At 37.1% G+C, this 22,091-nt stretch overlaps 1 protein-coding gene across 1 annotated transcript; it reads left to right on the top strand.

Annotated features, from left to right (window-relative positions):
- Positions 1-604: 604 nt before the first annotated feature.
- LOC140161678 (uncharacterized) lies at positions 605-3,945 on the top strand. Its single transcript, XM_072184978.1, has 4 exons — positions 605-617; positions 1,474-1,707; positions 3,364-3,516; positions 3,788-3,945. The coding sequence occupies exons 1-4, from the start codon at positions 605-607 to the stop codon at positions 3,943-3,945; spliced, it is 558 nt and encodes a 185-aa protein (XP_072041079.1).
- The last annotated feature ends 18,146 nt before the right edge of the window (positions 3,946-22,091 follow it).

Here is a 22,091-nt window from a genome sequence, read left to right as displayed (position 1 = left end):
CGTATTTGTACCTTAATGTTTACTGCAGCTCTCAAGTTCATGGATCAGAGTTTTTGTCAGTAAAACTTTCTTCGGAGTATTTGCGTCTCTGTACTTCATCATGGCCCCATTTCGCCACATTTTTAGAGCGGTGCTTTTTGTGTACATATTGGAAGGTATGTATGAAATATATAAAATGAAAATTCGGGGGTTAATGTCAGATTGAGATCGTAATATAATGAAAGACAGAGATAAAAAAAAAAAAGACTAATTTGCGTCTGGTTGCCGACATTGGTTGCAGTACGGTATTTTCTGTCTAGTTGTCAGAATCTTAAACGCGAACTATTCTTTTATCTCTGTCTTTTATTATAGCGCATGTTTATTTCGAAAGCATAAGTCCTCATGTAAGTTTCACCTGGCCACGTCCGAAGTTCGCATATTTTACCCTATATCTTCATATATACCCTTATCTTTCAACGAGGTGGTTGACGTTAATTTTTGCTGGTGGGTATGCTACACTGCGGAAATTAAAATGGTGGGTCTTGGGCATGTAGTTTCAGAGCGAACTGTGAAATGTCAAAATCAAGGATCTTGTATTGCTTTTTTTCGGATAACAATAATTGTCATGGCTAACGATAGTAAGAATTTTCGTGAAAAGTTGACAAAATACTATATATATTTTTCCCCAGTGGCTACAGGATGACGACTCGACATCAAATGGATGTCGATTCCACGTTGACGTATCAACTCGTCGACCATCAACCTGATTTCAACCTGATTTGACATTTAAACATAAATTTCAAATACATTGCCCGATTCGGAAGTGATTCCCATCATAATAATTATAGGAAACATTATTTCAGAAGAAGTAAGGTAGTTGGCACGTAATATTATTATTGCACATCGCTAAAGTATAGGACCGGTGGATTTTGTAATATCAGAGAGTGGTTGTCATGATCCCATATAGGCACTGAACAAGTGCTACTACCTATTCCAGAAAAATACACAACTAATTTTTTTGAATAAAAAAATATTATCCTGACTAATTTCAGTTTATGCATTCTAAATTTTAATTAAAGTAATTTAAAAATTTACAAAAAAGTGAAAATTGGAGCAAAATTGGGCATATACTTAAGATTTTGAATGGTTAGACTTGTTCCAAGTCTGTGATTTTTGTGACTCGGTTGTCAGAAAACATGCCGAAAATGCATGTTTTGGCTCTTTTTTTAATCTCCAGTTGAGACTAAATGAATGATTAGGATTGATGAAATGTTTCATTTGGCAGAACTTAGACTGGACAAAAAGTCTGGAAATTCCGAATTCCTCTATAGGGGATGTGCATCTAATTTCTGTAATAGCCAGATATATGTCTACAAACGTGACGTTTTCATCACGTATGCGGTATTCGCACTGGAAACATTAAATTAGTATCATTGGTTCCAGTGTTATGATTTGTTTATTGCCATAAAATTATTTGTTCATTGATTAATTCAGGTGTAATCACTCCTGAGGTGATTTCTCAATCCGTTAGCATTGGAGACCGCATAACACTAACTGTACATTCACGGATAAATTCGCTTATTTGGCGAAGAAATGGGATCCATTATTTGTATAACACAAAGGTCGTCACCATTGACAATGTTACTGTTGAGCATGATGGGATATATGACTGTCATGAATTAGCTAACCGCACTGGTTACCAGGCAGTACTGCAAGTAATTGTTAGAGGTACTTGTCGCTTTTCACTATTTTTCCTTATTTAAAAATGAAACATGGCCCAAATTTCTGGAAAACACGTCATCCAAATTAAAAAGTATGAATAATAATTATATAAAAGAGAAGCTGACACCAATTAAAAAAGAGGATACGAAATCTACTGAGGGATGCTTCTGTTATATGAGTAGTGGCCCAATGTGTCAGTTTCAATTTTGGTACATAACTCAAGCTGTTAAGGGTTTGGATAGCAACGTTTGCACAGTATTTTTTTGTGTGACATAAGAGCACATCAGACATATTGAATTGCATTCTGAGTACGAGGAATGTCCTTTTGATATCAAATAATTTTGAATTTTTGAAATTGGCGATATAATACAAATTTTATGAAAATTATTAAATATTAACGTTTTTTTATTTTTAATATTTAACAGTCCTCGAAGTAAAATTTATAATCTTATGATAATGTACTTAAAGTGTATCTAGCCGGGAGGAAAAGCCGAGATCATTTAAAAAATGTTGACATTTCGTATTGAAGATACGCATTTTTTCCCCAAAAGACCTATTTTTTTGTAAATTTCACTTCGAGGACTTTTAAATGTCAAAAATATCAATGCTTAATAATTTGCCACAAACTTTGTATTATATATCGAATTTCAAAAAATGAAAAATTTTTGATATCAGAAGGACATTCTTCGTATTCAGAATGTCATTCGATATGTCTGTGATGTGCTCTCATGTCCCAAAAAAAACTGTGCAAACGTTGCTATCCGTACCCTTAATTTTGCATGATATAATAAAAATATAAAAATGCTATATTCTGCATAGTTCATGTATAATAAAAGCTTAGCCTATAAGTACAAGTCAACTTATTTGTGTAATTACATGTAGTCGGGTTACTATAATACTATATACATGGGGTGAGCTAGTTAAGGGAGGAACAACGACAGCATCACCACCATTACAAAGAACGTATCGGAAGATATCTTTAGCTTTCAACTATACTTTATTTAACCACAGCTTGTGTGTCAGACAAATGGGGCCCTAATTGTTCACGTGACTGCCCAATTTGTCTTAATGGAGGAATATGTGACGAAAGGTCTGGTCTTTGCGTCTGCGCACCAGGATTTATTGGAAAGAATTGTGAAAAAGGTAAACGTAATAATTAGGCTATATTCTACAAGGGGGTCTTCCTGATTGAAGATATGTGCCACGGTTTTGGGTTACCTTGTCAGCGATTATTTTATCGATGGGTGGGTATTCAGTGAAGAGCAATGCGCAATGAAATGCATTTATGCCAAAATGCCATGGGCAAATTTGGGTGCTATTGGTATATTGATGTGTTGCAAAACAGCAAAAAGTATAGAGAAAATCGGCATCCAAATGTCTGCGTGGCACATCCTCGTACAAAAAGCTTTGAAGACCAATCCCCATTTTATATACCTATTGTTATCTTCGCCTGTTTGTCTTTGAAGATAAAGTTTTCGATATTTCCCTGATCCCAGGAACCATGGGGTAAAATAAAACCCAAAATGAGCGTTGGGATCACGTATTGAATCCGTGAGTGTGTGCTTTATTTTTCGCAATATTTGAGCACACCGCTAGCTCAGGCACCACTCCGACTTGACTTAAATGTTTCACAACTATCACTATCATGAACAAACCTTACAGTTCTTGGAAGCAACAGATGGGGTCAAGACGGCCAACTCTTTTGTTCAGATGATGATCCACACAGTCATGCGTGTCAGGGTTCTCTCTTCTGTCTTCCTCATCCCTACGGATGCTCATGTGCTGCTGGATTCTATGGGGTTGACTGTGATCAAGGTAAAAGAAGATGTTACAATTTTGTCATTACAGTAGCTCCTCTGGGTATGGATGAAGTTCAAACCTCTGGCCATACTGTTATCGTAGCTCTTTTACGGAGAACGGAAAATCACCCAATTTTCCCAGACGTCTGTATATAGTAATGTCTCATTGGAGGTCATATTCGGCGCAAGGTCAATATTATGATGCTTATATGTTTGTTGTCTGTTTTTCGTTTCATCAGCTTTATTATCGTGATTAAGTATTGTGGCCTATATTAATGAAATTTCAGTATGTCCATCTGGTTACTACGGAGCTGGTTGTAAATTGGAATGTCATTGTGCTCCTGGTGTATCCTGCCTCTACGATACTGGAGAATGTGACGGTGGACAATGTGCAGATGGATGGTCTGGAAATAACTGTCAACGTAAGGCTGCACGTCAAGTTTAGTACCATAGCGTTATCGGTACAACGATATCAGTATACAAATGCTCAGTATTGAGATCGATACAATTTATAACATTTCCAGAGTACGATATAAAGAGCCATTGGTACCTATTGGGGCTCCGATACCCGGTGCCGATAACGCTATAGAACCAAACTGTACATTATCTCTAAAGTATGTAAAGGAAACGTTACTCTGGCCTATAGTGAACAATGATAAACTTTTAAAAAAATGCGATTAGAAGCCGCTACTTATATCAACTTGATTAGGATAATAACACCATTGAATAACAAACATTTACATACACTTTTTTCTATTTATCAATATCAACATGATCCTGGAACAACTTTTCAATCCATTGACTCTGACTACCAATTCCAGAAACGTGCACTGGTCCTGCTGGTGTTATCGCTACGTCTGTCACATCTGATACTATTACTTTCGAGTGGTCAGAGCCTCCTTGTGGACACAAAAACGACCCCATCAGATCTTACTCGTACCTTCTTCAAGATACATTTGGTACTATTATACAAGCAAGCTCAACTATTGAACACCACGAGACGATTGAAAATTTGATGCCAAATACAAAGTATACTTTTACAATATCAGCCTTGACCGATGAAGGCGAAGGGCAGGCTGCAACATTAGTAACAGCAACAAAAACAGGTTTGTGAAGAAAAATTTTGGAAATATTATAACGCCTGCTGCAAATGAACTTTACTGACTGAGAAAGGGGAAAAATTGAATTGAATGTATAATTGATTTGAATATAAACATTTCAAAAAAAGTAACTACCCCCCCCCCTTTAAAAATGGCCATTATTCAAAAGCGGACTGCAAATCTGAAAGATGCGTTTTGACACCTCAGTTGATACGATAGCCCAGAAAACAATAAAACACCGGTCAATTTAATGTAGTGAGGTCCAGATTTGAAAGTTGCACTTACAACAATACAAAAACACTCAGATATCATTACACAGATTTCCTTCCATTATATTGAATACAAATCAATAGAATTTACTGCAACTTTCAAATAATGGGTTACATTTATTTAAATGTACGCTGTGACATCAATTAGTCAATTGCTTCAAATGAGGAGTCAAAATGTGCAGAAATAAATTCTGCTTCCAACGCATTTTACAGATTTGTAATATAATTACCCGTTTTTGAATAACGACCACTATTTAAGGGCGGTTAGTTACTTTTTTAGATGTTTACTTGATATGCCCACAGGTCCCAGTATGCCAACAGACCTTATTGTTGAAGAGGTCACAACAAAATCGATATTCATTTCTTGGGAAGAACCAAGATATGTTGATGGAGATATTATTGGTTACTTGGTAAGAGTTGTTTCTTTTTATCTCAACTTTTATCCTGTCCATCTCATTTGCTTTGAGGCCCTGGGTTTCGAGCCACTGCATGATATTTCCACTCTCAAACCAGAAGTCTAGTATGTGGAATTTTGAATAGCCCCGTTTGTCACTTTTAACATCGGACCTTGCAACATTACTTCTTGAGGTTACATTAGATTTAATTGAGTGTCATAATGTGCAATATAAAATTAATTTACCCAAATATGTTTTAGTGCTCGGATACTTTCTAGGTGCAACATAACTAATGTAGTCTATGTCTATGAATAACGTGAGGTGCAGGCGCACACTTCATATCAAATTGAAGATTTTGAGTTCTTTACCCTGGTCCATAACGAATTATTACCTCCATTTTTTACAGATTAAAAACAAAGCAGTCTACAAACCATACGATCCCTCCTACGACCCTGACGCTGAATCTGAAGAAGTACAATACGCCATTAACAAAGCAAGAACACATAACATAACAAATTTGACGCCCTCTACCAAGTATGAAGTCAAAGTGTCCGCCCGTTCTGAAGATGCTGAAGGATCAGCTAATATCATTACACAATTTACGAACCCTGCAGCAGTTGCAGGTATAGATTATAATAAAGAAGTAAATAACCCGATTGAGAATATTAACCCACTTGATGTTAAGGACTACCCAACATACTTCCAAAACACTGGAACCAGCTTCCTCAAAGAGTAGTGGATATACAAGAAACCAAAGCATTCAAGAAAGGTTTCGTATGAAGCGTTGGTCAGAACCAGAACATGAAAACACTAAATACCAAACTATACATTTATTTCAATACATATTCTTTGTTACCAAATAGTTGGTAAAATGGCAATGATTTTTTGGCGGGGGAGGCAAGCAAATTTTAGCAAGCCGAGGTTTGTTTGGCATGCCGAGGGGGGAGGGTTGAAAGCAAGCATTTTGTTCCAGGCCAGTTTGAAATGTACACACCGGGGAGCACAGCCCCTTACACACTCAATGTAGACTATACCTACATTACCGGTGGTTATCCACGGCCCCCGAGGGAGGGTCTAGTATTAAAGCGAGTCGGGCCCTTCAGTCAAAATTTCAGTTTATTTCTGAAGGTAATACATTGCACTTACATGAAATGAGTCAAGAAAGCCACTGGTCACATACCTATTTCTATATTGCAGTAATGGCGTTATTCGCTATTTTTCCTCTCCCAGGAAATAAACTTTCATTACAATGAGCTCTGGGATCTCACATATTGAACACACACCTTTCCCTGTGAGCGTTGGCTTTGTTTTTCTCAATATTTGAGCACAAACACCGCTAGCTCAGGCACCGCTCCGACTCTCCTTACGAAATATACAAAATATAATACGATTTATTAATTGTTGAAACTTATAAGCATTGTCTTTACCATCAGTTTCCAGAATCAATATTGTAGTGGTGGCGGTGTCAGTCAGTGTCACTTTAGTGTTGCTCGTTGTCATAATCGGCTTGGTTGTCAAGAACAAGTAAGTACGTACACTTAATAAGGATTTCCATTGAACAATAGAAACCGGACAGAATACATGAAGGACGGAACCGGTGGTCAACCGCCGTTGAGTAAGACCATGGAGGTATATAAATAAATGGAGAATGATCCAGCCAAGCCTCTTTTGTACTACGTTGGTTATGACCAATTATTGTTGAATAGACAATTTCAGGTTTATATTGATTATGCTAAGCTGATTACATTGTGAAGTCTGTTTCACTGGCCATTGATTTCAATGGGGTAAAATGAAGTTTATACTTATTGGAAAGTGCTCATGTTTCATAAAATTTTGATAGGCCTATCAAAATCTCATTTTCGCCAAAAATTGAGTGCTTAAATTGGATCAAGAAATCAGTCTTAAAAAAAAAAGAAACACCTTATCTGTTGTCATCTTGTGACTCCCTACATTTTGGTCATGAAAAATTGAATTATGACTTTTTTTTTCCAAAAAGTTATGACCCCCCCCGTATATTTGGAACCCCTCCCTCCAAAGAAAATGATAGCCTCCTAATAATATTAATAATCATTTTGGCCTAAATACTGATAATTATTTATTATACAATGAGAAGTTTAATGATGATGATTTAGGCGGCCTATACGATTTCATGACAATACAGAATTAAAAGTTTAAAAACAATAACATGACATATCCGTCATGGCACTCAATCAATTTGACCCGAAGCTTCAACCAAAATCACGGTTATCATACACTAAACTATGAGAAACTGTTTAAACAAAGTATGTATAGGGCCTATACATTCCGTATATCAATTTCTCTCTAGAAAAGATTGTCTGATCATCACTTTTGCTTGAATTCTGAAGTACTTCCGGTAAATTTTGCTCGGTCGTAACTCAAATGGCCCAAATTGGCCCAACATAATTTTTTTTTCACAATCGGAAGGTAAAAACGTTTTGCTTTCATTTGCACTATATTTGAACTCCCTCAGACCCCCTTAAAAGCTTAATATATGAACATGAAAACTAAGTATATTTGTCAAGTTACGGCACAACTAGTGTAGAAAACAGTTTCATAACTTGAGAACAGAACATCCGAATTTCTTCGGGTTTTCGCACGATCATACATTGAAACTATAAGCTATCAAAACTGGTGACTTTGAACTAGCTATACAGTCTCTTTTACAAGGCTTCCGGTACGGGTTAATGTAGGGTCAATTCCTATGAGGAAATTTTGGGAGTGACAATCAATGAACCATGGTAGAGGCTCATAACTATCGTGGAGATCAATAGCTTGGCTGAAGTGGCTGGTCAATTCAAGTTTGGTGACTCATTGAATAGAGGTAACGGGATAATCTCCACTTAGGAGATTAGAATTCTGGCGATCATTCTCCATTTATTTATATACCTCCATGGTAAGACAGGGGAATGGATTCACAATTATGTCACGATTGAAACACTTCTTAAGATTTGTACTATAAGTTCGACATAACTCCACTTTTCTAAATTAACTTTAGTAGTTCTATTTGGCATCACCTTTGAACAAACTATTAAAGTTGGAATGATTGAGAAACGTATATATTAACAAAACTCTACTAAAGAAACAAAAACATTAATCCCATTGATTTCAATTCTTCAACACAAAACTGTCAGTTGAATTGTTTACAATTTCTTTAGGTCAATACATGCGAACATTCAAGACCAACAACACGGAACACCAAACCGATTACAAGATGACCCGTTGCAAATTAATAGGCCAATTCGGATAACAGCAGATGGATATGTTGAATACACACCAAACCATGATGATACAGATCAGGACTTCAATACAGCACCAATTGATAAGACCTCGAACAGTGAAACAAAAGGACATGCTTATGCATTAAGAATTATTAAATCAGATGCTAGCGGTGAAGGTGACGACAGCGGATATGAATACGTGCAGTAGCTGAAGAGCTTCATTGTGGGTATTTTTGTATGTACGCTGTGGGTGTATGAACTTGTACTTCAAAACTCTCATTTGGGAGTAAAACACCGTTTTGCACAAAAAAATGAGAATGCAACATAATGTAATAACCATGATAACTGGCGACCGAAATTGAATTAATAGGTAAATAAATCCGCACACATTTCTATTACGAAACTTGTGAAAAGATAGATAATAATAAAACCAGTGATAGAGGGGAACTAGTGCACCTCCCCTTTGGTCTGTTTCGCGTGCACCTGTCTCGCTAAAGTCATTCGTGAGTCTTCAGAACGACTTTGCAATATATACCCACCTACCTGCAATCGATGTTGAGTGCTCTGCTCTTTGAATATAAACCGGTGAGCAAAATCTTCGATTGTCTAATTCTTACAGAGTAAAATAATCCTATGGTTTTACGGAATACTATCAGATTAATAGTAGGATGTTTGAGTTTGCCTAAATGTAATGTACATAGGACCAATAGAATACAAAGTGAAAAACACACATGATACAACTTCTTTATTGGTGATCTATATTGACCATTCATAATACTCATAAGGGGTTTGTGTTCACATGAGTCATAATTGAGCTTGTATGTTTTAGTATAGGTTCATGATGTGGTTTAATAGCGAAATGAGGCTGTTTACGGCAAAAAGCGCTACATATAAATATCTACATTAATTTATTTTTTTATTTACTTCTAATAGGGTTTTTAATCATGTTGACATGGAAGAAAGAGAAAAAACAAGCTTTTCTGAGACTTTAGCCTTCAAATTTTGACTAATGCAAGTTTTAGACAATTATCGAGGTTAATACGCTTTAATCTTTTTCAAACAAGTTAGTTTTGAATTAATTTTTATAGTTTATGAAATGATCATAACGAACGATGTGACGTAGGTAACGTGATACTACATACACGTGCCTTTTGATATCGACACATGTGCGGATACTTGAATTCAGCCTGTAGATGAGTTATGCTGTCACATGTATACATTTAGGAAGCCTTAGGTTGTTTTACACAAGGCAAAATAATACTGAAGTGTATATGGTAGAACACATAAAATCTTTTCAAAACCTAAATTGCAAAACCTATGTATTATTTTTATTTTGTGATATTATGTAGGTTGTACCACTTGTAAGCTGTACAGGAGCAAGGTTAATAACATTTTTGGTATTATTTGCTAGTGCAAAGCTAATGCAAATAACATTCGCATGTAGACTATAGGGTCTTTTGACCCATAGTTTTATCACATACAAACAGAGGGCGTACCAAGTGTACACTCATGCCCCACAGTGATAGTCATCTATAGTAGTACGTGTATAGATTTACGTAGACCAACGTAGTTTAAGAAGTATTTGCAATAAAACCTGATTTACCATGTTTACCTCAGATTTTGAATAATAAAAATATATATACATTAAAGTTCAAGTAATATATAAGTATTGTCTTGCGTGTTTACTAAGCCATTGCGAGGTCATTTCCGTGTCGTATTTGAACCTCAACGTCATAGATGAAAAAGATACAGACCAATAACCAACAGGCAATGTCCCCGTGTTTTGTATGCTGAGAATTTTTGCGTTTTCATGAGGGCCGATCAATCTACCGCGCGCACGCCGGTTAGGCTAATATCATGGAGATGCATTTAAGCTCTTCGGTGCTTACACGTTTACGCGAAAGATGTCAAGCCTGAACCGTTTTGAAAAAAAAAAAAGCGGTGTATGAGGAATAATTATTTCAGTGCAATGCGTGTGTAAATGCTTCTTTGGAGCCCCAACTGCTGCATGCGCGATTTGTACTTGCCGAGCGCACCACGCTCTTTACGCGTCGCGTTTTTCTAAACACGCAGTGCATGAGACGAAAAGCATCGACCCCCAAAGCCACAGATTTGGGTTGTACTTCTATGTGGACAGACTGTAGTATGTTGTTGTGCGCTTCATGGAACCATTGGCCCTCATAAAATGATGCTAGACTTTGCCTGTTGATGAATGGGCTGTATATTTGTCGTTTATGCTCAACGTTCACTGTAGCCATCTTGGACATGAATCAGAGTTTCTACCAGTAAACTTTCTTTATAGTGTGTAAGTCTCCATACTGCATCATGGTCACATTTCGCCATCTTTTAGAAGCGTTACTTTTTGTGAACACATTGGAAGGTATGTGTGTTATATATAAAATAAAAATTCAGGGGATAGATGTTGGATTGAGATCTTAACCTGTGATTTAGCACCCTGTGTTTAATTTGTACATAAGCATTTCTGTATATGTTAATGGCTATCCCATCGTCGATTGGTCATGTTCGAAGTTCGCATATTTTATCACATACCATTATAACCCTCGGCTTTCGACGACGTGATACTACAGCTACCACGCTGTAATGAGGTCGTAACAAAGGCAGCGTAAAACGCCTTGAAGGAAGAAACATATTTTTTGCGCCTTTTGAAACTCTACTTGTTGTCATTCAAATGCCTCATCGTGCCGAATGAAATGCCTTTTGTGTTTTAAGTGTTCGGATATTTTTGTGTGTACAATATTTTGAAGAAAATAACTGCAAGTGAGAGGTCGATAGTCCGATGCTATATCATTAATCCAAAACACCAATCCTTACACTATCCCTAAACTTCACTAACCCTAATCTATAACCTAAGCTTTAATCCTAACCACTTAACATTAAACATTAATCCCTAACCCCTAAACCGACAACCTTGATCTTATCCCTAATACTAATCATAACTTCAATGCTCTGAACCCTAACTTTAACCCCTCGCGGAGGCTTTTTGGCGGAGAGAAGAAGATGAAGAGAATTTCTATCATGTGCTTTTGCATGATGACACAATTGCATTGTGTGGAATACGTCTTACGCTTGCGGTGGATTGCTGCTGTGCCTTCTGTGGCTTTTGGGTTAGTTAGGGCTAATGACCCTTCGGACCAATGGGCTGTTCCAGATGATGAGGTTTTAAACACTTTGTATCCCAGCAAACACACAACATCATTCGCAAAAGTTTAGAAAAGGTTGCTAGAAAATGTTTAAATGTCGGGTTATATCAAAGGACATATAAAGGGTATAAAACGTTTTCGTAACATTCAAAAACATTTGTTGATAACCTACTGCAAATTATTCTAACATAATGTTATTTAAGTGTTGACAAAATATTCGGCAAAAAATGTTTGCAAAAAATATTTTACAATAATGTTTTGAAAACATTTTAAGAATATTGTTGTAGTGTATATCCATACAAAACGTTTGAAAACGTTTACATGACCTTTATATATAAACCCGACAATTAATGTTATTAAAACGTTTTTATTTATACCAACCCCCAATATATAGCATGTTAAAAACATATAAAAACGATCAACGAAGAGATTACGAAGAGTGCAATGAGGAGGTTTCATATTGCAGTGGCGATGTTATTTTTCTTTGGCTTAGGTTTAGCAATCTGACCTTTAACCTTTTTGATGCTCCAATCCGGATAACCACATTTATAAAGCGCGTCTTTGATATGATTGTCCTCCTTTTCCTTATCCTGATCTTTAGTGACAATTCTGCTTTGTCTGTCCATAACAGTGCGGACGACCCTAATTTCCGGTTTCTGATGGGACCGAATAGTTCAAGTATTGGTCGGTGTGTGTAGCCTTCCAATAGACCAATAGTTTAACTAATCCGTCATCACGGCGAACAATCAAAATGTCTAAAATGGGATCTTACCCTCCTCTTCTTCTTCATAGGCGAACTTAATTGAATCAAGTCTCGTCCACTTGGTTGAGGTGGTCGGTGAGGATGTTAACGTGATCTTTGGCAACAATTTCTAAGGTATCATCAACATATCTTTCCCGCTGTTTCTGTTGCATTGCATAGCAATCGCAGTTCCTTCAAGGTGTTCCATGAAGATGTTTGCTGACAGATCGTCATTACAACAATAACATCGATAAAGGAAACTGATTTATGTGGATTAATCGGATGAAATCACAACAAACAAAGGAATGAACTGATAGTTTCGGAATGAAACATACCATGAAAAAAATACTTCTTTTTTGACACTTTCTGTTCCTATCTTCATGATCTTTTTTTCATATCCATTTGTTTGTTTAGGTATTTCCTGTTTTCTGGACTTTACCTGTAGAAGTAAGATTTCACGAATACACGCATATGGAGATAACGGACAATTTATAGGCGGATATATGAGTGGCAATGATACTGATGCTACAGTGACATTTGGACGTGCAATTTCGACTACTGGTTACAACGGTGTCCCTCCGCTACCAAAAGGATCGACAGAAAGAAATGATGCGCAAACCAATGCACGCATATTGGATATGCCAGTAGAAAGTGGTAGAGAGCGTGTTGGAGCTTTTTATTGTCAAGCTGTAAAAGGAGACGTAACTGAACGGATAACAATAATTGTCATGGCTAACGATAGTAAGAATTTGATCGATGTTCGTGAAAAGTCACGATGGACAAAATTCCGCGTTGACGTATTATTAACTCCTCGAATTACAACCTGATTTCAACCTCATTTGAGATGTGGTTGAAATAGTATCAACATCAACAGAACACCAAACCGTTTTCAGCTAAATTTCAACGTGAATATGATATCGTATCAAAATATGGTCGAAATGTTGTAAAATGTTTTCGATATCCCTTGTCAACTTTGATACATATTGATTGGGCGTCGATATGACATTGACGCAAACGTTCCTATCCGACCGTTATTTCAACCTTCGCGTCGATTCAACCTCAATCAATTTAATGTTGATTCATCACCCTGTGTCCACTGGATGTATTTATAGGATAAATAGTAGTTTTGCTACTTGAACTTTTTATCGCTTTTATAGTAAAGAGACAAAAAAATTCAAATCAAATCAGGGTGGCCACCATTTTAATTGTTACTGAACTTCGACTTTTGAGCTACATAAATGAAAACCTGGAGCAAGACCCTTGTTATTATAGGATTGCAAAAACATACACCATTAATTTGTATTCTTCTACTTTGATCGCTGAGATTATGTCTATTGTACATTGTGCATGTTGGATAATTTGTTGGACAAAAAGTTTACACCCGTATGCACTCACAAAGACGACATATACAGGGCAAAATATAACATGCCATTCAAAATGGTAAAATTCCGATTTGAGTTCCTTGGCTTAATGCACATATCATTAATAGATAAATTAACTTAACTAAGGCAACTTCTCATGTCGCTTCAGGAAATATTGGAATAATTGCCTTTTTACGGAGAAGTCACGGCGGCATAGTTTGTTTTTGAGCTACAAACGAACCTAAAGAAAAGTCAGTACAATATTGTGCCTTTGAAAAATTGGCCATTTAAATAAAAAGTAAATTTTCTCCAAGTTTGCGTTCTGAAAGCAACTGGAATTCCAGTTGTTAATGTTTCTGGAAAAAGGTTGGAAATGCAATTATTAAATGAATGAAAAATGAGTCTCTCAAATTGTAGATTTCGGATTTTTAACTATATTTTGTTGGATTGTTTTCCCTTTTGACACTTTAAAGGTATGGATTTCCAACAATTATGACTGCACAAAAAGTCTGGAAATCCGAATGCCTCTGTAGGGTGCATCTATATAATATCTGGAATAACCCAATATATACTACCTTAAAACTCCTCGTAAACGTGTACGGACGTATACGGTAATCACACTACTAGTAACATTAAATTAATATTAAATCTTAAAAATACTATTGGTTCCAGTATAATTATTTGTTTATTGCTAAAATATTTGTTTATTGGTTATTCAGGTGTAATTACTCCCGAGATGCTTTCTCAATCTGTTAGCATTGGAGGCCACATAACACTGACTGTACAGTCAGGGACAAATCAGCTTGTATGGCGAAGAAATGGGACCATAGTTATGAGGAACCGCAATGCACTCACCATTGATAATGTTACTGTTGAACATGGCGGGATATATGACTGCCACGAGATAGCTAACCGTACTGGTTACCAGGCAGTACTCCAAGTAATTGTTAGAGGTAATTGTCGCTTTTCAATATTTTCCTTATTAAAAAGTAAACATGACCCACATTTCTAGGAAACACGTCATCAAAATAGAACAGTCCCAATAATATTCATACTAAAAAAAGCTGACATCAATTAAAAAATAGGATGCAAAATCTACGGATGGATGCTTCTATGAATAGTGACCCAAGGTTAAGGTATCAGCTTAAATTTTGGTATATAACTCAAGCCGTTAATTTTGGATGATGTAAAGTTCATGTACTAAATTATAATGACAGCTTTTTTAAAAACTTATTTGTGTAATTACATGTAAACGTTGTATTAAGAACGTTTTCGAAGATAATACGTTTATTCTTAGCTTTCAATCATACTTTTTATAATCACAGCTTGTGTGTCAGGCAAGTGGAGCCCTAAATGTTCCTATGACTGCCCAATTTGTCTTAATGGAGGAATATGTGACGAAAGGTCTGGTCTTTGTGTCTGTGCACCAGGATTTATCGGAAAGAATTGTGAACAAGGTAAACGTAATGATTATGCTATATTCGGGGGTCTCCCTGGTTGGATATACATGGGGATATGCCACAGTTGTGTCGCGGTTTCGGGGTACCCTTTCAGCGATTTTGGAATATCGATGGGTGTCGGGTTTTCAGTGAAGACCAAAAACCCATTGCGTAACATGGGCTAAAATAAAAACCCACTACAACGAGCTTTGGCATCACATGTATTGACCCCGTATCTTACCCCGTGACGGTGAGTGTGAACATTTTTTCTCAATATTTTAGCACAAACATCGCTAGCTCAGGCACCTCTACGACTTGCCCAAAATGTTTTACATTAATATCACTATCATGATCTTAAACCTTACAGTTCTAGGAAGTAATAGATGGGGTCAAGACGGCCAACTGTTTTGTTCAGATGATGATCCACACAGTCATGCGTGTCGGGGTTCTCTCTTCTGTCTTCCTCATCCCTATGGGTGCTCATGTACTGCTGGATTCTATGGGATTGACTGTAATCAAGGTAAAGACATTTGGCTTTCTGAATTAACTTCATACCCCTGGTCATACTGGTAGCACACAAACCAGCCTTTTGTAGAAAGCGGAATGGGAAATCACCAGTCACCATATCACAGGGTACAAAATCAGGACGTTTGTCCAGACGAATTATAACCATATGAAAAGACCAAGCATAGCCCATTCAGCTCAGATCCACGTGCTGTATAGCACTGGCTATAGAATATTAAGGCTACATGCTCTTTTTGGTTGAAATTTTTGGCGGGAAATAATCCCGCCAAAACATTAAAGTAATCTTTTCCCACAACTAAATATCATAGTAAGGAAATTAATGATGCATCTGGTAGCTTAGATCTTAACTGTCATTATACTTAGTTGCAATTATCCCAGAAAATTCTTGATTTGTTTTTACAGAGTCTTGAATTGTCGATGTTTTTGATCAAAAAACATCACTCGGTGTATTTTGAAACTCGAGGCATTAACTCTTCTCAAATTAGCCCCAAATCATAATATATTATATGCACGTGTAGCAAACACCAATGGGAATAATTGGACGTTGTTTGCGGAGCCTAAATTTGGTTTGATTTTATTTCACAATAATTCTAAGGTGAGAATTTTGACCTGACATTTCCTTTTTGGATTTCAAATTTAAATTCATTGATATATGATATTTTGAATAAATAAAGAGTACGCTTTCCTTTCTGCAACACTTCCCGGTATCATTAAGCATCTGCTGATAACCAACATTTTAGCTGAAAACAGTCCCTTCCTATCATTTTTGAACAAAATATGGTTCAAAAGTGCGTACACTACGTGTATAAACTAGCAAAGCGAGGTAATGAACAGAGCTGTTTACGGTGGGGTATCTATTGTAAGCTATTAGGGTAGGCCTATAGTATATCTTCCCGCAAGTGACAAGATGTGTCAAGCAGGGCGGTATATTCAAACGCTATTGTCTGGATCATTGAGTATCGATTGCGCACGTATATATGCAGCACGGATGTGTGTGGTCCTCCCCAGGTTTTGACATAAATTACAAATGACGTCGTGAATGACCCAGCGTTTTCATTTTATTATTACTAAATTAATCGTCGTTTATCACGACTGCTAAGAGTCGTACCAGTTAAATTATTCAAAATTAATTTGTATTAAATGAAAAACAAACAGACAAGTAGAGTCATATGTCTTTCTATGACCGTATTCCTACCAAAATCAATTTTCAATACACTAGAAACGTGTTGATATGTATATCTTTGAAAATCGCCGAATGTTAACCACAGTCACCGTGGCACAGTATAGGCATCTTTAGCATTCATAGTGCAATTGGCAGTGGTTCGAACCCCGGTGAAAATTTTAGTATTTTTTATTCTTTTTACTAATGCGCTGTGCCGTTTTTCAAACACGCCCCTGAATGAAACTCATGGGCAAGTACCCTTAAATCACAAGTCTATTATAGGTCTGTCACACTACACCGAATAGGTCTTCCGTACAAGAAACGGATGGCATTTTAGTAAATCCGTTGTTGTTCGTCAATGATCGTTTTATGTTCTTTTTATGTCCTGCTATCATCCGCCAAATGCGTTTCGTGTTAGGTGATGTTCGGTGAGTCCGTCGGCAAGTTTGTGCATGCACAAAACTTGAAACGGAGTGTACCGAATACACATGTTCGGTATTTATCCGATGCGTGTTCGTATAGTGCTGTATATTACCGGAGTTTGTTCACTCTCCTTTCGTTCATGTTCGTTCTTTGTTCGTTGCACTCGGCCCGTGTTCGTTGCAAATACGTTCCTGTGAGGCCTTCACCACCGGATAGCATATTTTTGCATTCGGTGATGTACGTTGACCCAGACCGTCTTAGTGTCACACTACACCGGATCGGTCTTCCGTATAAGAAACGGATGGTATTTTAGCAAATCCGTTAGTGTTCGTCAATGTTCGTTTTATGTTCTTCATATGTCCTGTTATTATCCGCCAAATGCGTTTCGTGTTAGGTGATCTTTGTTTAGTCCGTCGACAATACGTTTCAAGTTTTGTGCATGCACAAAACTTGAAACGGAGTGTGCCGAATACATATGCTCGGAAGTTGTCCGATGTGTGTTCGTACTGTTCTGTATAATACCCTGGGTTTGTTCGTTATTCTTTCGTTTATATACCGCAGGTGTTTGCAAGGTTTCGCAGGGGCTTGTGCCGGATGTAGGCCTATGGCGAACATGTGCATCGATCAGGGGGGGGCTTTCTGAAGGGTGTGTGACGCAATATCATATTTCCCCAGTACTTTAGTGACTGACAAGTAGAAAAAAGGGGGAAAGGAGAGAAAAAAGAAAGAAAAGAAAGTGAGAAAAATTGAAGAGAGAAGAGAAGAGAAAAAGTTAAATTGCACGTAATTTAGTAGTAGGCCTATGCATGTAAGTAGTATATCAAATTCCTACCAGTTTTAGTGATTGACAAGAAAGAAAAGAGAAAACATGGAAAAGGTTAAATTGTATACGTTATTGAGTAGGCCCAGGATAGTAGTACTAGTAAGCCTAAGTATAGGCCTGTGAATATTATAGACAGTGCTTAAATGTGGTTCCTTGGTCCAAAAGCCTGTGAAAATTACTGCCGGCCAGTCCATATGCAGGGCCCGTGATATTTTGTCACCAAAGTCAGTATTTAAGACGGACTTATAGGTCTATTCCTGACTTTAACATATCAATCCATGCATGCTTTACCTGAAATTACGAGTCTGAAGTCTTATATCTAAGTGTCAGTGGATCAGTGTAACATTTTAAATTTTGCAAATTCAGTTCGGGCCTTCTTTGTTTATTGTTTAAGGCAATATTAGTGTAAAAATGATGCACCAAAAACAATTTTCCAAATTTTCCATTTTTAAACTAACTAAATTTTTACACAATAGGTACATACATACATACATACATATTAGAGCTTATAAAGCGCTATTACAAAAAGATCAAAGCGCTAAGAGATACACTGCAAAAACAAGAGAATGAACAAAAGCAAAGAGTCAAAGAATCAAAAAGGATAATAATGAGCCTTAAGAGATTTTTAGGTCTAGGCCTAATAATGTAAATAGGCCCTAAAGTCCCCATGCAAATGGCTTCAATTGGACCTTCATTTTGAAAAATGGACAAGTCTTCCTTTTTGCTTCTGCTATGGACATCCACGTGTTATTTTTAAAACAATTGTTTATATTATACAATAATGGTGAAAACTTTTCAATGGCTTCAATTAGGCTTTCTTTCACCAATTTGCGGCTGTTTCAAACTAAAATAGTACCCAATAATAGTGCTAAAATTGATCCAAAAAATGACAAATGGCTTCAATTGGGCCTTCATTGTCCAAAGGTTTCTCACCTCTATTGCCCCCGGACGCTGGTTGCCCTGATTTATCAGATTTGTAGCCCTTTGTACTTATTAGCCAATATTTGACCATTTTCGTCAAAGTTTTCCCCTTAAAAGTTGTCTTTCCCCACTTTGTTCACCCTCTGAAAAAGTGCTTGCTACGTCACTGCCTCTAAGGGGTCAAAACCCTCTCAAACACCCTCTCCTCCCCACTTTTCTGATAGGGTGGACGTCCCTGTTGGTGCCACATGCGACGGATTCGCCGGTCATTTGTCGGACGTTGAACGATTGAATATAAAACGCCTGCAGGATTAATAGCGGCCACAACGCATAGAGAGACGAACGGGAATCGGACCCCAAATCCGGTCATTTGTCGGACGTTGACCCCCAAAGCCGGTCATTTGTCGGACGTTGAACGATCCAATATAAGACGCCTGCAGGATTTGTAGCGGCCACAACGCATAGAGAAACGAACGGGAATCGGACCCCCAAATCCGGTCATTTGTCGGACGTTGAACGATCGGATATAAGACTCCTGCAGGATTATTAGCGGCCACAACGCATAGAGAGACGAACGGGAATCGGACCCAAAATCCCACCGAATCATCTGCCGGACTGGTGATTTTTCCACCGAATAAAATATTTTTGTATTCGTTGATGTACGTTGATCCAGTCCGTCGTAGTGTGACAGACCTATTATACAATGCACCATAGTGAGACACTATACAACTTGCTTTATCTGCTTGAATAATAGAATATTGATTTAAATGGAATTGAATACATCTCTACATCTGAACTTGTACTTACATCACTGAGTGATCTAGCAATCGGTTTCTAGCCAATCAGATACGACTCCTTTTCTTGCGTTCGGGAAAGGAATCGCCCGTCGCTCACCAACGGAGTATTAGAACGTGATTCATTGCAGGAAAAAATAATTCTTTGCCTGTAAATTGTCGACACTGTGTCCTGAAAGTTGAGGCAAAATAATGTATGTTACGATCATAATAAGTTTTTTCGTTGCATCATCCTTAGACTAACAATATAATTATTATAAGTGATTAAATAATGTGGCCTATATTACTGAAATCATTTCAGTATGTCCAGCTGGTTACTTCGGAGCTGGTTGTAAATTGGAATGTCATTGTGCTCCTGGTGTATCCTGCCTCTACGATACGGGTGACGGTGGACAATGTGCAGATAGATGGTCTGGAAATAACTGTCAACGTAAGATATCTGAAAGAAACATTACTATACAAGTGTAAAAAGATAATGATAATATTTATTAGGTAAACGCTTTCTAAAGCCGCTCTTTGTCAACATACTTAAGATAATAACCATTACCATGAATAACAAATCTTTAAATACTTTTTTGCTATTTATCAATATGATCCTGGAACCGCTTTTCAAACCACTGGCTCTGATGAATGCTTCAAACTACCGACCCAGAAAAATGCACTGGTATAAAGAGTTTCATAATTTCATAATTTTAAAATAAATAATTCTTTTCATTTAATTGAACGTAAAATGTGACAATTCAGCGCAAATTATTTGATAATGCATAAATTAACTTTTTCCCACTCTAGAGCCCGGAAATATCACATAATTTACGTTGATTCCTGAGAGAAATACGCTTCAAATAGATTGGGAACCAGAAAAAAGCGATTGACTCGACAAACAATATATCATTGAATATGAACTAATTGAAATATTCCACTGCCAAGTGCAAGATGTCAGCATCCCAGACGGCAAAGCACAAACAAAGGCAACACGTCACAATGTGTCTCTAGTAGGCAACGCTCGCTATACGGTTTATATAACAACACAGTTAAATGATACTAATAGCGGTGAGAGACATGGAAAGTCAGTGAATATTCCACTAGGTGGTAAAGAAAGTTTTCATTTTCACTCGACTTGAGTTTGCCCTGAGATTTTTTAACTGAGGTAGGGTAAGCACAGACACGGATTGCCATGATATAAGGTATGACCGAGATGGGTCAGTGTTTCAGGGACATATCCGGATGTCTTGGTTAGGTGGGGGAGGGGGCAAAATTAAACATTTTTTCCCGGTTGATCGAAACCGAACTGTACTTCCGATTTTGTTATTTGTTGTGGTTTCTACTGGTTCTAATAATTATTCTAATATTTTAATTATTCTAAATCTATAGATTTTGACATTTATTATCTAATCTATTCTATAAAAGTTTAAAAGCAAATATTACTAATCAAAATAGTTTCGATAATCAAGTAATCTTATCCTGTCATCTTAGCATAGGGAGTGTCAATCTAAGCTTCTTCTTTTCTTTGTAACATTTCAGCACCTTCTGCGCCTCCTACTGGTGTTATCGCTACTTCTGTCACATCTGATACTATTACATTCAAGTGGTCAGAACCTCCTTGTGAATACAAAAACGGCCCCATCAGATCATACCACTATCTTCTTCAAGATGAATTCGGTGATCTTATACAAGAAAACGCAACCATTAAACATTACGACACGATAAAATATCTGATGCCTAATACAAATTACACTTTTACAATATCAGCCTTGACTGATGCAGGTGAAGGACCGGCTGCCACATTAGTAACAGCAACAAAGACAGGTTGGTGACCAGCTGTAGCATCAATATAAGTATTATCACAACATTTTCTTATAACGCCTTCTTCAAATGAAATTTACTGACTGAGAACGCAGAATTTTTTTTAATATGTACTTGATATGCCCACAGGTCCCAGTATGCCAACAAACCTTGTTGTTGAAGATGTCACAACAAGATCGATATTCATTTCTTGGGAAGAACCAAAATATTCTGATGGATCCATTACTGGTTACTTGGTAAGAGTTGCTTCTTTTTAATGTCAACATCTACCCCGTCTATCCCAGTGGCAAAAAGTTTGCTTCGAGAGGTTCGAGCCACTGCATAATATTTTTGTTTTGAATATGTCTTGTATTTTTCCTATTAGGTAAGAACGTCACGATACTCGAATTTCAGATGGTATAGCCATTGCGATACTATTAGTCACACATAATTAT

This window comes from Amphiura filiformis, chromosome 10 (genome assembly GCF_039555335.1).
Source record: "Amphiura filiformis chromosome 10, Afil_fr2py, whole genome shotgun sequence".
Taxonomy (NCBI): Eukaryota; Metazoa; Echinodermata; class Ophiuroidea; order Amphilepidida; family Amphiuridae; genus Amphiura; species Amphiura filiformis.
Note: the sequence above shows the minus strand (reverse complement) of the source record. Positions and strands in the feature narration are given on the sequence as shown.

Bases quoted from the DNA above. Each gene is read 5' to 3' on its own strand.
- LOC140161678 (XM_072184978.1), top strand. The intron at 1,708-3,363 runs GTACTTGTCGCT...CAAACCTTACAG, and splicing joins ACTGCAAGTAATTGTTAGAG to TTCTTGGAAGCAACAGATGG. The intron at 3,517-3,787 runs GTAAAAGAAGAT...ATGAAATTTCAG, and splicing joins TGGGGTTGACTGTGATCAAG to TATGTCCATCTGGTTACTAC.